The 15,274-nt window shown below is 45.5% G+C and overlaps 1 protein-coding gene across 2 annotated transcripts in view; it reads right to left on the bottom strand.

The window, feature by feature from the left end:
- Positions 1-15,274, bottom strand: part of IFT122 (intraflagellar transport 122) — a 69,394-nt gene that overhangs the window by 41,612 nt on the left and 12,508 nt on the right. For both annotated transcript variants that reach the window (XM_061197306.1, XM_061197305.1), the window contains exons 4-8: positions 14,860-14,938; positions 12,249-12,325; positions 10,039-10,105; positions 8,943-9,089; positions 5,675-5,750 (exon numbers count right to left, since the gene is read on the bottom strand). In XM_061197306.1, coding sequence (XP_061053289.1) covers positions 5,675-5,750; positions 8,943-9,089; positions 10,039-10,105; positions 12,249-12,325; positions 14,860-14,938 — 446 coding nt within the window. The remainder of the gene's footprint in view (positions 1-5,674; positions 5,751-8,942; positions 9,090-10,038; positions 10,106-12,248; positions 12,326-14,859; positions 14,939-15,274) is intronic.

Raw genomic sequence — 15,274 nt, 5'->3', positions numbered from 1 at the left:
GACTAAGTCCATTCAATTTCCTAAAAACTGTCCTTTATTCTGAAACTACACTCATCCTAACTTCTCTTTATAACAACCTTATTGAGGAATTTCACATACCATACAATTCACCCACTTAAAGTGTACAATTCATTGGCTTTTAATATATTTGGAGTTGTGCAACCATCATCACTAATTCTGGAACATTTCCAACACCCCAAAAAGAAACCCTGTACCTGTTAGCAGTCAATCCCCATTCCCTCCTCTTTCCATCCCCAGGCAACCACTAATCTACTTCCTGTCTATAGATTTGCCTATTTTGGACATTTCATATAAATGGAATCATAAAATATGTGACCTTTCGTGACTAGTTCACCCTTGTTGTAGTGTGTATCAGTACTTCATTCCTTTCCATTGCTGGATAATATTCCACTGTATGGATATTCCCCATTTTATTTATGCATTCATCAGTTGATGGACATTTGGGTTCTCCCTATTTTTGGCTATTATGAATAATGCTGATACGAATATTTGTGTACAAATTTTTGTGTAGACATATGTTTTCATCTTTCTTAGACACACATACCTAGGAGAAGAATTGCTGGGTCATACAGTAACTTCATGTTTAACCTTTTAGGAACTACCAGACTTTTTTAAAGTGGCTGGCTGTACCATTTTATATTCATATCAGTAGTAAATAAGGGTTCCAATTTCTCCATCCTACTGGGTGTGAACTGGTGTCTCATTGTGAATTTCATTTGCATTTCCCTGGTAGATAATGATGTTGAACATCTTTTCATGTGCTTACTGGCCACAAGTATATCTTGCTTGAAGAAACGTCTATTCAGATCCCTTTCCCATTTTTTAATTAGGTTGTCTTATTATTGAGTTGTAGGAGTTTTTTACATATTCTAGGTGCAAGTCCCTTATCAGATAAACGATTTGTAAAAATTCTCTGCCACTCTGTGCACTGTTTTTTCACTTTTGATGGCGCCCCCTCTGCTTTCAGGATGAAGGTCAAGCTCCTGAGCTCTGTTCCCAAGATCCTTCTCTCAGCCAAAATGAATTTCTTCTAGTTTCCTGAGTGGCCCATGCTCTTTCAATCCTCCGTGATGACACAGGTGCCAATCTCCACACCACCCCAGCCCTGGCCAAGAGTGCCCTTTCCCTCTTCTTCTCTGCCAGGTGTCATCTCCTCCAGGAAGCATCCCCCAGTCTCCCTGCCCACCCAAGGCCTAATTAAGAGCCATCTCCCTGTGCTCGCCTCTCCCACAGCACTTCTCTCACTGCTCTGTAGTTGCACATTTAACTCGATGTCTCCCCACTAAAGCCCACGCTCCTCATTGTCACCCGAGTCCTTTGCTGCCCCTGAGTGTGCCTTCTGTGACAAAAGACTATTTTTTATTATCATTATTAAACTAATAATCACCTTATTACAGAAATAACTCTAAAATCCTGGTTTCTCAAGTTTTGTTCAACTTACAAATATTTGTTCAACTTACAAATATTTTCCTATTTATAAACCTAGTAAAAATAAGCAACCAACTGAAAAGGAGTCTTTCATTAAACTTTATGGAATTCAATTTTGAACAGACCATAAAATCCCTTAGTCTCATTTACAACATAGTTAATTCCCTTAAACTAATTTAAACTGCAATTATTAACTTAATATATTCATTTTTCCTTTTTAAGAATTTCAAATGCCTAATAACCAAAAGCTCCCCTCGTACTTACATAATGACAGTAGCTCTAATGAGAAAACTAAAAAATCATATGAGTGATGGCACGGAAGGCTTGCAGCTTCTAGTAATGCTCACTAGTTGCCACTGGACCAACTCTCCTACAGGTAACAACAGTAAACTCTGGACCAACTATAAACTACAACCACCTGGAGGCACTGGAGAGCAACCAGAAGCAGAAAGAGACTTAAGACACAAATGCATCTGGAAGAAGGGAATGGCATTAGGTGAGTTCCTCATTTTTTTAATGGCTTTTTGACTGAGGGCAGGCACTGTCAGTGACCTGATGGATGAGCACAGAACTTGGAGTGACCACAGCAGCTTGCAATTGAGGTGGGAAATCCCAGAAAAGAGACAGATGCAGAGGGGGAGCCCCAATCCTGCACATACACTGCTGAATATCTGGAGCCCCTTGAACTACACACGCCACGTGTGGGGCAGATGCCAAGCAGCCTAGCAAAGGCTGAAGAGCTGAACAGAGACTCCAGTTGCTGCCCACACTGGAAAGGTACAATTTAAATGTTGAGTCCAGCAAAGTTAACTACCTGCTTAAGGGAAAAAAAAAAAAACTACACAATAATCTTAAGAGGAACATGACAGATGTTCCCTATGCTGTATCCTTCACAATGTTCAGAATATAACCCAAAATTCCCAAAAGCAGAAAAATGTGAACCATATTCAAGAGAAAAGACAACCAATAGAGACTGACCCCAAGATGATTCAGAATTTAGAATTAGCAGATGAGAATTTAAAAATAGCTATTTTAGGGAATTCCCTGGCAGTCCAGTGGTTAGGGCTCTGAGCTTCCACTGCAGGGGGCACGGGTTCGATCCCTGGTCAGGGAACAAATATGCCGCATGCCATGAGGCACAGCCAAAAAAAAAAGAAAAAAAAAAGCCATTATAACTATGGTCAAGAATATAAAGGAGGACTTCCTTGGTGGCGCAGTGGTAAGAATCCGCCTGCCAGTGCAGGGGACACGGGTTCGAGCCCTGGTCCGGGAAGATTCCGCATGCCGTGGAGCAACTAAGCCTGTGCACCACAACTACTGAGCCTGCGCTCTAGAGCCCGGGAGCCACAACTACTGAGCCCGCATGCCACAACTACTGAAGCCCATGCACCTAGAGCCCGTGCTCTGCAACAAGAGAAGCCCCCGCAATGAGAAGCCCATGCACCGCAACAAAGAGTAGCCCCCGCTCGCCGCAACTAGAGAAAAGCCCGCGCACAGCAACGAAGACCCAGTGCAGCCAAAAAAATAAATAAAAATAAATAAATTAATTAAAAAAAAAAGAATATAAAGGAAAATACACTTGTAATGAATGAACAAATACGAAAGAAGAGCTAAATAGAAATAGAAAGAGCTGAAAAATACAATAACTGAAACAAAAATTCACTGGATGGGCTTAAGAGAAATATTACAGATGACAGAAGAGTCAGTGAAGTTGAAGACTGAGAAACAGAAATCCTCCAATCTCAAGATTAGAGGGGAAAAAAAAGATTTAAAAAATGAACAGGGCCTCAGTGACCTGGAGAACAATATCAAAAGGTCTAACATGTATAACTGGAGTCCTAGAAGGATAGGAGAGAATGGGGAAGAAAAGTTATTTGAAGAAATCATAACCAAAAAATTTTCCATATTTGGTGAAATAATAAAGACATAGATGTATAGCATCAAGAAGCTCAGTGACCTCCCCCACAATCCCAAGCCAGAAAATATAATAAATCTCTTTAACATTCCAATATTGCTTAGGTACTTAATAAAAATGTCTTTTATCTTTCAGTTTAAAATTGGAAGAATAAGGGAGTTCGCTTCCACTGCCATGGGCCTGGGTTCAATCCCTGGTCGGGGAACTAAGATCCTTCAAGCTGTGCAGCATGGCCAAAAAAAATTGGAAGAATAAAATTGATTACTAGATTATGTCTTTTAAATGGTCATCATAAGACAAATCTGATAGAGATTCTAATAGGGATTCTAGTACCAGTCTGCCTGGGTTCCAATCCAGGCTTGATCACTAACTAAACTGTGTGTCTTCGGGCAATTACTGAACCTCTCTGTGCCTCAATTTTCTTAGATGTAAAGCGGTGATAATAGTATCTACCTCACAGAGTTGTTATAAAAGATTAAAAGAATTAACCTTATAAAGAGTTTATACAATGCCTGAAACTCAATAAATGTTAGCTATTGTCATTATTAAGCCAGATCCCCTTAAACATTACAAACACTTAAAATGCCAAAAGTACACATTATACCTAAGCCTAACACAAAAGTATAGATTTGATCTACTTCATCACCGTATATTTAATTCTAAATCTTCCCAGATTTAGAAGACACTTACCCACTGAGGAAACAATTTTACTGTCCCAAACAAGTTATCTCAGCAGAGTGAGGTTGTTTATCATTCAAAAACTCAGGGCCACAACATGAGCTCTGGAGCTGCATACATGCAAGATATCTCCCATGGCCTGGCCCCCACTTTGAGCTCTTCTTTGTGGTCACTGTAGCAACGAGACCCCATTCCTTCCCTGTGTAGTGTGGATTTTTGTTCCCATGAACTTCCAACACCCACACCCGATGTCCACTACACAGTAGATATGCAATAAATATTTGTTGAATGATGATGTACACACATTAAGTGGAGGAATAGATAGTGCCAGGGCTAGATGCAAGATGATAAAAATGAGGGTTTGGGGAAATCAGCCATGGGAAACTGAGAAAACACTCCTTATTTTTTCTTTACTTAATTATAAAAGAAATGACCAACAGTAAGATGAGGTAGAAGAAATGGCCCCAAAGGTAGGCTACACATACCTGAAACCTTTCCCTTCTAGCGTGACATTTTTTGAGGAGTAAGGATGTTGTTAAACAAAGGCTCCATTGAACAGGCTGTAATTCTCACCTGCTTGTATGTGGTTCAAGCCACCCCCACTACCTTCGCTCTAATCCTCAGTGTCTTCTGCCTACTAACAGATTTTCCTACTACCAGGCTCTCTCTATCTTAATCCACCCTCCATAGAAACAAGGAAATCTTCTGAAATGGGAATCTGACCAGCTCACTCCCTACCTGGATCTATGGCTCCTGAATACTTACAGCAGATGATGTTCAAACTCCTTATTCTCACTAGTCAGGTCCTTTACAATCATGTCCCCATCTTCCTTTCTAGCTCCATCTTTGTCCACAAGTCTGGGGATCCAGTCACCCTGAACAAATCACTGTCGCCTGAACTGTCACATATTTTCATTCTTCCCTGCCTTTGCAGATGCTATTTCCTCTGCCTGAAACACCATTCCCACTGTCCTCTGCCTAGCGAACTCCTGCTTGTCCTGCTCAAAGCCCACCTCTACAAAATCTCCAGTCTCCACCAAGCAGTGCTGCCTTCTTTTTTTGTGCCCCTATAGCTGTCTATGTGTACAATTCTCTCTCATGCCACGGATCACACTGCACGGGGACTGCTGGCTATCCCCACCAGCCTGTGAGCTCTCGCAGAGCAGAGGCACTGACTTACACAGCGCTATGTCAGCAGCCCCTAATAGGTGAAGGGCTGGCCTAGCGGCTGCTCATAACTGTCCACAGGGTGAATAAATCAAATACAGGAAGGTAGGGTCATGACTGGAACCAAGACTTTACAGACCAAGCTACGTTTCAATCCCAGGTGCCATCATGTACTAGCAGTGCGAGACCTTGGACATAAGATTTATTTCACCGCTCTAAGTATTATCTACTCATTTCTAAAAAGTTGATCAAAGTACCTATTTCAAAAGGTTTTGTAAGAAGTAAATGAGATAAAGTATGCATAGCACTGAGCACCGAAGCTGGTATCACAGTAAATGCTCAATAAACAGAAGCTAACAAAAATAATGTACAATTATTATTAATACAATCTCCAAACATGAAAATACACTAAAACAGGCATGACCGAAACTGTTTCTCCCATCGGGCTTGTACAGAACTACATACCTGTTTTCCACTCAGCTGGTAGAAGGAAAGCTTCTGTCCCCAGTCAGCTACAGCCAGGATGTCATTATGTTCCTCTCTAATCAACAGAAGACAAAAAAGGTTACGTGGGGCCATGGCCTGCTCAGGAGTGTAGCCCTCATCAGCATCTACATCTCAGTGTAGTCTGAGAGTTTAACAAACAACAGGAAAAAGAAAGCCCTGGCCAGGCTGTCAGATTGCCAAATGTTGGACAAGAGTACAGAGGCCAAAAGTTGTAATGTGGGCTACCCATCAATCAGTCCAATGGGAAGGGGCCAGGTGAGATTCAGCCCTCCCGGGATCTGTTATTTCACTGAATGCCCTGCCACTCAGGTGCTCGTGGTGCCAAGACACTGCCACAATGAAGAGGTGAAACCTCTCATTTCAGTTTCCTCGGAGCAAAGCTAAGAAACAGCAAGGTTGCAGATCCAAGAATGCTTCTCTCTTACACACTATAAAACATGGAGAGATGGTGGAGAGATATGTCTTCTGCACTGGGAAGGCATGGATCGTCGGATTTTTTTAATGGACAGAGGGGAACTTGGCTTGCTTCTCCTCAAGAGGGAAATTAACACCTAAAACTAGGTTCTCTCACAGTTGGGGTTTTTGCACAGGTGAAAAGGTTGACTGGCTCTAAAAAAAAAAAAAAAAAGACCAACAACTGTCTTTGAAACTGAGTGCCTATCAGGATCAGTGTCTAGGAACTGGGGCTGTAGGACCAGCACAGGAGAAACCTCCTCAGCTAAGGCTGGGGATCAGGCTGCTCAGGAATCTAGTTCAAGAGACATTCCCAGCCCTAGAGTCCTGGTCTTAACCCACCTAATGTTGCCTCCTCTTTGTTTACTAATTCCAGCTTTTTGAGCCCAGGGCCTTGTGGTCATCGGGCAGCACCATAATTTATGCAGGCAAAGCATGGTGCAGCCCTATCTGCAAAACCCAGCCAAGAGTGGCAAAATAGCACTAATTCATAACTAAGGGAAAAAAGACAAAGATGGAGAGGGATGGAGGGGACCCACAGGTGAACTTTGTGTGAATGGCACAGAAATCCAAACACGATCCAGAGGCCCAGGCTACAGTGAGCCCTCTTGGGGAGACCACATACAGCTCTGGGCCGGGTTCAGCCCCATGAGCTGGATGGGTGGTTTTCAACCTTCTTTTCCCCTGGCAGTGGGACTCCTTACCAAAACAAAAACTTGTGCTAACAATTAAAGGGTCTGCTCTGGCTGAAGCACAGATAGGGACCTGAAACCCTCCCTTTCCTCCCTTCCTTGTCCCCCACCTCCCACCTTCTTTTTCCAAGGAACCCCAGGCACCACAGAACACAGTCTGAAAAGTCCTAAGCTCGATCACTTTTGCCCAATCAGAATATCCTGGCTCCCGCACTCCAGCCTGCAGTGTTTTCCCTGCAGGTAACCTCGACCGAAGAGAAGGAAGGACGGCTGGACAGCGAGGATTTGGCGTGAGGACTGTGGGTAAGATGGGGTCTCCTCTCTGACACGTGTCCTAGCAAATACAAGGTGAGGTGCGGCGTGGAAACAGGCTAAGAAAGTGTCCAGTACGAGAGGAAGTGTTCACTGAACTCCTGGGCGGGCGGCCGGCCATGCCAAGGGCACACGAGGCAGGCACTAAAAATCATGTTTCTCAAAGGACCTCTAATGTTACCGGAAAGAGTTCACTCTATGATGTTAAGCGGAAAAAAAGGAAGTAGGATATGATTTGGTTCATTATATGAATACACTAAAAGCCTGAGGGGAAATACACTAAAATGCTAACAGTGGTTTCATCAGGGGATGGGGTTTTATAGAAAAGTCAAACTTTCTCCCTTAGACTTTTCAGCATTTCCTAAAGTCTCTCAAAGAAGAATTTTTTATAACTCACAAGTTTTGCGGGAGTGTCCCCCTTGCTGGGGGAGCTTTCACCAGCAACACCCCCGCCCCCGGTCCCTTTCAGAAAGGAGCTTCGGAGCAGCACCTGCCCCAGCAGGTCTACGCTGGGGGCTGGACCCTTCCAAGGAGGGTTCTCGCTCCTCGGGACACACTCACAAGTTGTCGTCCCTGGGACTGTCGTCCTCTTCCTCTGGCTCTTCCTCCTCTGCCTCACTACCCTGACTACTGTACACTGCTGACTTCAGAGTGGAAGGGATTTCCTGAAAATATCTGTTGACAATGACTTCCTCGGCATCCTCGTTCTCTCTGTTCATCCAGAAACTCTCCCATCGGCTGCAGACAGTAAGTGGTTGTTCACAGTCACATTGCCTAGAACTACACTAAAGCTGTAATTTCAAAACCTGTCAAGGAGCCCCTGAACCCCGCCCGGAAGAGGAGAGCAACCAGGTGCACTGGGTGTCCCGCTTCTCATGAATTAAAAATGGCACCCTGAAGCCACAAAGTCATCTGTGGCCACAAAAATCAAACAGCAGGAACTCTGGGGCAGGCTAATGGCCTCTGAAGGCATTAGACATACATGGTACAGCCCTGGGCTGGACAAAATTATTCAGGAAGAAGCGTAATAGTCTGACGTAAGAAAAGCAATGAAATTAAACTACCTTCTAAATCAAGTACGCACCACCTGTAAAATGACATTGGGCTGGTAAACATTATGTTCTTTACCTTCAGAGGACTCTGTGGGGGATACTGGTGGTTTAATAATATTATAGAATTATACCAAGAGGATGTAAAGCTATTAGTCCACCGTCAAAGTCACATGAGCACAGCAAGGAAAACGTGTGTAAGGTTAGAGAAGGTAGATGCCAACTGTTTGTGGAACTATAGGCTTTGGGGACATTTATACTTAATTTTGACGTTTTTTTGACAAGGGCAGCAAAATAGGCATGAAAAAGTAAAAAAGGCTCATGAAAAAGCACGTCTTCTGCTCAGACTTGGAGGGAAGAACTGAGAGGCGGAAAAGACCAAAATAAAGCCACAGCAGAGAGGTGTGCTATTGATTCCTAAGGAAATGGCTCTCCTGTGTCACATGCATACATACTCTCTCTCCCTCTCTGTCTCACGCGCACACACATTGAGCTGGTCTAGATAGCTCATCTGCTCAGCTCAATTTCTGGGATTCATTCCAAAACTCAAGATGGGCTCTTTAAAAATTCCATTCACATGGAGTAGGTTCCAAAACAGATCAGTCAAATGGGGTGAGAAGCCTTTGAATCATGGAGCCCCCAGGAGGAAAGAACTCAGCCGCTGAGGAAGGCCTTCTTCACAGAGTTTCTGTCCTGGGAGGAGGAGAGCTGTGCGGTCACCTTGAAGGGTTCCAGCAGATGGACCATACGGGGGACAGGGAGCCCCCCGGCCGCTCAATCTTCACCTTCTCCTCGCCGTTTTTGTTCCGTATGCTGATGATCCCGTTGAACATCCCCAGAGCCAGGTACTGACCGTCATTTGTCCAGCTGTTCAAACAACCAACAAAGGCCATGGGGAGGGGAAAGGAACACACAGAAAGTCAAAGCTGTGAGGACGATACCTTGGTTGAAACAATCTGATGAGGCAGCAATGGCTGGACTCATCCTGACCCTGCTGTAAAAATCAGAGGGCCAAACTTAGAGTCCCATTTCTTCCTGGAGTGGAGGGTGAGATGTGAAGGCAGGAGCACCTTCTCGGTGCCCACAGTCTCTGTCTGCACTGCCACAACGGCCCTTAGCTTTGCCTGCACTGCTGGGCCAGCCTCCATCCCCCGCTCGCCATTTCAACCTCCTCCCACTTCCAGTGCACCGTAAGAACAGAATCTGCGTCTTGGTTGTTGCCAGCCTCTAGAACAGGTGCCTAACAAATGCTGAATGGAAAGAAAGGCTACAAATGCTGATGGAAAGAAAGGCTGCGCAGCAAGACCAGCCACCATTTGAGAGCGTCTACCGTCTGCAGGCACCGCGCTGCTTGCTTTAAACTCCTTAGCTCGTGTGCATTTCACAACAGCCCCATCAAGTCAGCATCTTAATCCCCATTTGTCAAATAAGGAACCTCCTGAGGTCACAGAGCCTGTCAGCCACTGAATGTGGATTCGAATCCATATCTAACATCAGAGCCCGAGCTTTCTCCAGCACATGTGCTGCCTGGACCAGGACAGCCTCAGGTCCCCAGAGCCTCCCCTGAGCACAGCTTGAGGCTGGGGAGGCCTGCTGCTAGACAACTGTACAAAAGCAACCTGCAGTTCTCTTTTGCTTGCCGATCAAAAGCACAGGTTCTTCCCATCAAGGAGACCACGAGAGAAGAAAAGAGAAAACATGGGGCCCAAACCAACTAGGTAGCACAAGACCTCTACTGTGTGAACTAACCAGACTTTGAGAGTCTGTTTGAAGAGCGGGGAACAAAAAACTACCTTCAGAGCTGCCCTCAACTTACCTGCAGCAGGTGATCTTGCTGCTAGATTTGTGCTTAGAGACAGACTTCTGTTCAGGAGACCATAAGCCTTCAACACAAAATAATATAAAAGAAGAGAGATTGGTTGGAATATTACTCAGCAACAAAAAGGAACAAACTATTGATACACACTACAATTTAGATGAATCTCCAGGGTTTTATGCCGAGTTAAAAAAGCCAATCTCAAAAGGTCATATGCTATATGATTCCATCTTATATAAAGATGGGGAACAGATGAATGGTTACCAGGTACAAGGGGTTAGTGATAACAGGAGATGGGGGAGATGATGCTAAAGGAGTATCTTTGTGGTGATGGTAATCTACACAGGAGATGAAATGACAGAACTATATACACACATTGTGCCAGGCCCCATCTCCTGATTTTGATACTGTACAACAGTTACATAAGATGTATCCATTGGGGAAACAGGAAGAAGGGTACATAAGACCTCTCAACTATCTGCAACTTACTGTGAATCTATAATTATTTCAAAAGAAAAAAGAGAGGAAGATATATTGGTGAATTGATAGCCAACTTTTCAGGAGTTTAACTCAAAGAAATGGCAACTTCACTGTTCATAATTATTACACTGCAACCAGAGTACAACTTAGCATTCAAAGTAATGAATGAGGCTTTCTGAAAATCCAGTCTCTCCTGACCCTATCTGGGCTGTGCCATGTCCCTGGCACACTGGTCACCTTCGGCTTGCTCCCTCCTGCCAGTGACTCAGTGGCCCACAACAGGTGTAGGTCTGGGCAACATAAGCAAATTCTACTCTTTGCCTGAGCCATGAAGCACGGCCAAGGAGGTAAACCTAGGGCAGAAACACATTTACACAGCAAGGTGCAACATCAAACAATGTGCTTCCCCTCTCCCCTGCCCAGAATGCCTCTCCCGGCATTTCAGCCTATGCACACCTTACCTGTGGTCCACCGAGCCCCGCCAAGAGCCTCCAGCTGGAGGAAACCACACCCTCCAGGCCCCTGAGGCAGCGCTGACCAGAGCAGACTCTAGATGCAATCACACGGCCTAGGTCCAAGCCCTGGGTCCATCCCTTACCCGCTAGGTGACCTCAAGCGCGTCACTGGACTGCTCTAAGCCCAAGTTCTGTTCCTCAGTGGAGTGGGGATGAGAATAATACCCGACCTCAGGGGTCGTCACAGAGCTCACACAGGAATTCGTTTCAACTCTCAGCACAGTGCCTAGCATATCACAAACATTCAGCAAATATTATTCCTTAATAGTGTATTTTTACAAATTCTTCCTCCCTACCTGCCCCCGACCACAAGCTCTTTGAGGGCAGGAATTCTATTTTGTCTTTTTCACCCCAAAAGTAAGCACCCAGACCAATGCCTCACATGGAGAAAATGCTAAATTTTTAATGAATGACAGTCCCTTCCCCTTTTATTTATACAACATGCTTTCAATTACATCTTCTCTTTGGAACCTCAGAACTCTATCAGTGGATGGACGGGGGGGATGCATTCATCTTAGGTCAGGAAGGGAAACTGAAAGGGATTAGATCTCTTGCTCCTTGACTTCAACAATGGCTGTTCTGTTGTAACCACTATCTCTTAGCAAGGAAGACGGAACTTATGAGCTGTAAGCCAGAATCGACCTTGAAAAGAGAACATGAAAGCCTCTGCTCGCGTTCCTGCCTCTTCGCTGACGTCTCACTGCTTCTCCTCTGCGCCAGGACCACGCCAGTGCCGTGTGTGGGGTGGGTGAACTCCTTGGGGCATTCAGCCCCTCAGGGAGGACAGCCACAGCCACTGAACAACTAATGGGGACACGCTGCACAAGAAGCACAGCGAAGCTTTCCACACATACACGGATGCTGGGGGACCCGGAGGTGGGGACAACTGAACTGTCCCTGCCAGGGTGAGGCGGGGAAGGCTTCCCAGAGGTGGCAACACCAACTTAACGCCTGTGCTCTCCCATCCCTCTTACCATCTCCCTCCCAGGGCCCTTCTTGCTGTCTCCCAGACTTCTTACCAGACTCAGTGCCATCACTCACTCTCTTGGTTTCTACACAATTTAATGAACAACTGCCAGCCTCCCTTCAGCCATTGACGGGGGGGAGAACGGCATTAACTCTCTCAGGACAAAACCACCACATTCTGGATAGATTTCAGCACTTTTTGCCAATTTTCAGTTATTCCCAGACAAGACACTGGGAATGAGAACCTACCAAAGTCACTGGAGGAACAGGACGCCAGCTGGTGGGTAACAGGGTTGTAGGAGACACACTGGATAGAATCATTGTGCCTGGGAAGTAAACAAGTGTAGATGATTATGCAGCAAACCACAAATGCTTCGGTGGCTACAGCTCAAGATTTTAATGATGGGTCCACAGCCACTCTGACTCCACACCGTGAACTCTGATGCAAGTGACCAATTAAAAGCACAGGGATGGGGCTTCCCTGGTGGCGCAGTAGTTGAGAATCTGCCTGCCAATGCAGGGCACACGGGTTCGAGCCCTGGTCTGGGAGGATCCCACATGCCGCGGAGCGGCTGGGCCCGTGAGCTACAATTGCTGAGCCTGCGCGTCTGGAGCCTGTGCTCCGCAACGGGAGAAGCCGCGATGGTGAGAGGCCCGCGCACCGCGATGAAGAGTGGCCCCCGCTTGCCACAACTGGAGAAAGCCCTCGCACAGAAGCGAAGACCCAACACAGCTATGAATGAATAAATAAATAAATACAAAATTAAAAAACTTTAAAAAAAAAAAAAAAAGCACAGGGATGAGTTCTCCCCTCCTGGGCTACCCCCCACCCACTATTTTCCTCTCTCAAACTCACCCATCAGACTGGCCTAACTTAAATGCCACCTCCTCCAAGACTAGCTTGCTGCACACCTCTGGTGTGCCAGCTGGTAAGAGAATGATGTAAAACACCTCGCCTAGCGCCAGGTGCATAAGAAGTGCCATATTAACGGCCATAACACTTATTGCTTTGTGGAGGCCTGGAAATACATTCATTAATACAGGATGAAGGTACAATGAAAATACCTGACCAATATCTGGAAACATCTGAGATAACAATGAAAGCTGAGTGAGTCATGTACCACACGGGGCATCTCAGCCTGAATTGTTTTTTGTTTTTTTTTTAAATTAAAATTAGTTAATTTTTATTTTTGGCTGCATTGGGTCTTCGTTGCTGCACGCGGGCTTTCTCTAGTTGCAGTGAGCGGGGGCTACTCTTTGTTGCGGTGCGCGGGCTTCTCATTACAGTGGCTTCTCTTGTTGCAGAGCACGGGCTCTAGGCGCACAGGCTTCAGTAGTTGTGGCACGTGGGCTCAGCAGTTGTGGCTCATGGGCTCTGGAGTGCAGGCTCAGTAGTGTGGCACACGGGCTTAGTTGCTTTGCGGCATGTGGGATCTTCCCGGACCAGGGCTCGAACCCATGTCCCCTGCATTGGCAGGTGGATTCTTAACCACTGTGCCACCAGGGAAGTCCCTCAACCTGAGTCTTATTCCTCCATTTCTGGGTAATACTTTACTTACAACCTCATTCATTCATTCATTTATTCATTCATTCAAATGTTGATTTGTTGATTTGTACATCAGTGTTCACAGCAGCATTATTCTGAATAGCCAAGAGGTGGAAGCAACCCAAATGTCCGTCAACAACAGATGAATGGATAAACAAAATATGCTCTGTATGTACACCAGAATACTATTCAGCATTAAAACGTAAGGGAATTCTGACACAGGAACCTTGAGGACATTATGCTCAGTGAAATAAACCAGTCACAAAAGGACAAACACCACAGGATTCCAGTTATATAAGGTACCCAGAGTAGTCAAATTCATAGAGACAGAAAGCAGAATGGTGGTGCCTAGGGCTGGGGGAGGGGGAATGGAAGTGGCTGCTTAATGGGTATGGAGCTTCAGTTTTGCAAGATGAAAAACAGTCCTGGAGACTGGCTGCACAACAACATGGATGTACTTAGCACTACCGAACTGTACACTTAAAAATGCTTTGGATGATATGTTATGTGTATTTTACCACAATTAAAAAGAAAAACGATCATTGGTTGAGTACCTACTACAGGCCAGGCATTGCACTAGGCACCAGTGACACAGCATGAGCAAAACACAGTGTTTGCCCTCGTGGAGCTTACAGGCTGATGGGAGATATCAATCAGCCACCAGAATAAGTGTAAAACTACAGCTGTGAGGGACTTCCCTGGTGGTCCAGTGGTTAAGACTCCATGCTCCCGCTGCTGGGGGCACAGGTTCAATCCCTGGTCGGGGAACTAAGATCCCACATGCCGCACAGTATGGCCAAAAGAAAAAAAAAAACTACAGCTGTGAGAAGCGCCATGAAGGAGACCCGATCAAGGCTAGAGGGGCAGGAAAGGCTTCACAGAAGAAGCAACATCTGAGATGTGCCGAGTGAGTAGGGGTTAACCAGGCGGAGGGACGGGGAAGAACAGGAGGAGAGCCTCTGCACTGAGAGGGGCCTGGAGCACACTGACCCCAAGTCTCAGGGTGTCAACGGGGGCTGGATGTGAGGCTCTTGAAAAAGGACAGGTCGGGGTGGGGTGGAATGTGCGATATCAGATTAACTAAACTGAGCTACATGGAAACACCTAGCCCAGCGCTGGCCAAGCCAGCAGTGCTCAAGAACTGTTCCCTCACTTACTCATTCCCCAACCCTCCCAGCGCACAACCCCACAACTTCACTTGAAGTTCAACTGCAGAGAAAAAAGTCCTTCCTGATAGCTTTGCTAAGGGGCTTTTGCTACAGTAGCTCAGTAAGAGGCAAACTAATAATACTGTACACCTAAACGGTTACTTACGTGTACTTCAGAATGCCTTCCAATTTTGACGTCCAGATAATAACACTTTTGTCAGCTGATCCAGAAGCAAAGCGCTTGCCTAAAAGTGTTTTTAAAAAGATTAAATTTTCACATTCATTTAGGCCAGCATTTTGCAGAGTATTTCTTAGAAAACGACTTCTTTAAGGTCCCTAGTAAGTGTCAGTTGCTTCTCTACCCCTTCTTCTTATCTGTACGGAGTGGCAGTACTTTGGAGTCAGGAAGTTTGAGCTCATATCCTGCTCTGTCTGGCACTAACAAAGATGTACTGAGGGCCTATCACATGCCAGCACCATGTTCTGTGCTCAGAATCAAGTAGTGATTAAAACATACATGCTGCCTACCTTCATAGAGTTTGTCTGGCGGGAAAAGTAGGCATTAAATTAAATTAATCCAA

Source organism: Eubalaena glacialis, chromosome 7 (genome assembly GCF_028564815.1).
Source record: "Eubalaena glacialis isolate mEubGla1 chromosome 7, mEubGla1.1.hap2.+ XY, whole genome shotgun sequence".
Classification (NCBI taxonomy): Eukaryota; Metazoa; Chordata; class Mammalia; order Artiodactyla; family Balaenidae; genus Eubalaena; species Eubalaena glacialis.
The sequence above is the reverse complement of the archived record's forward strand: the minus strand, read 5'-3'. Positions and strand labels throughout refer to the sequence as shown.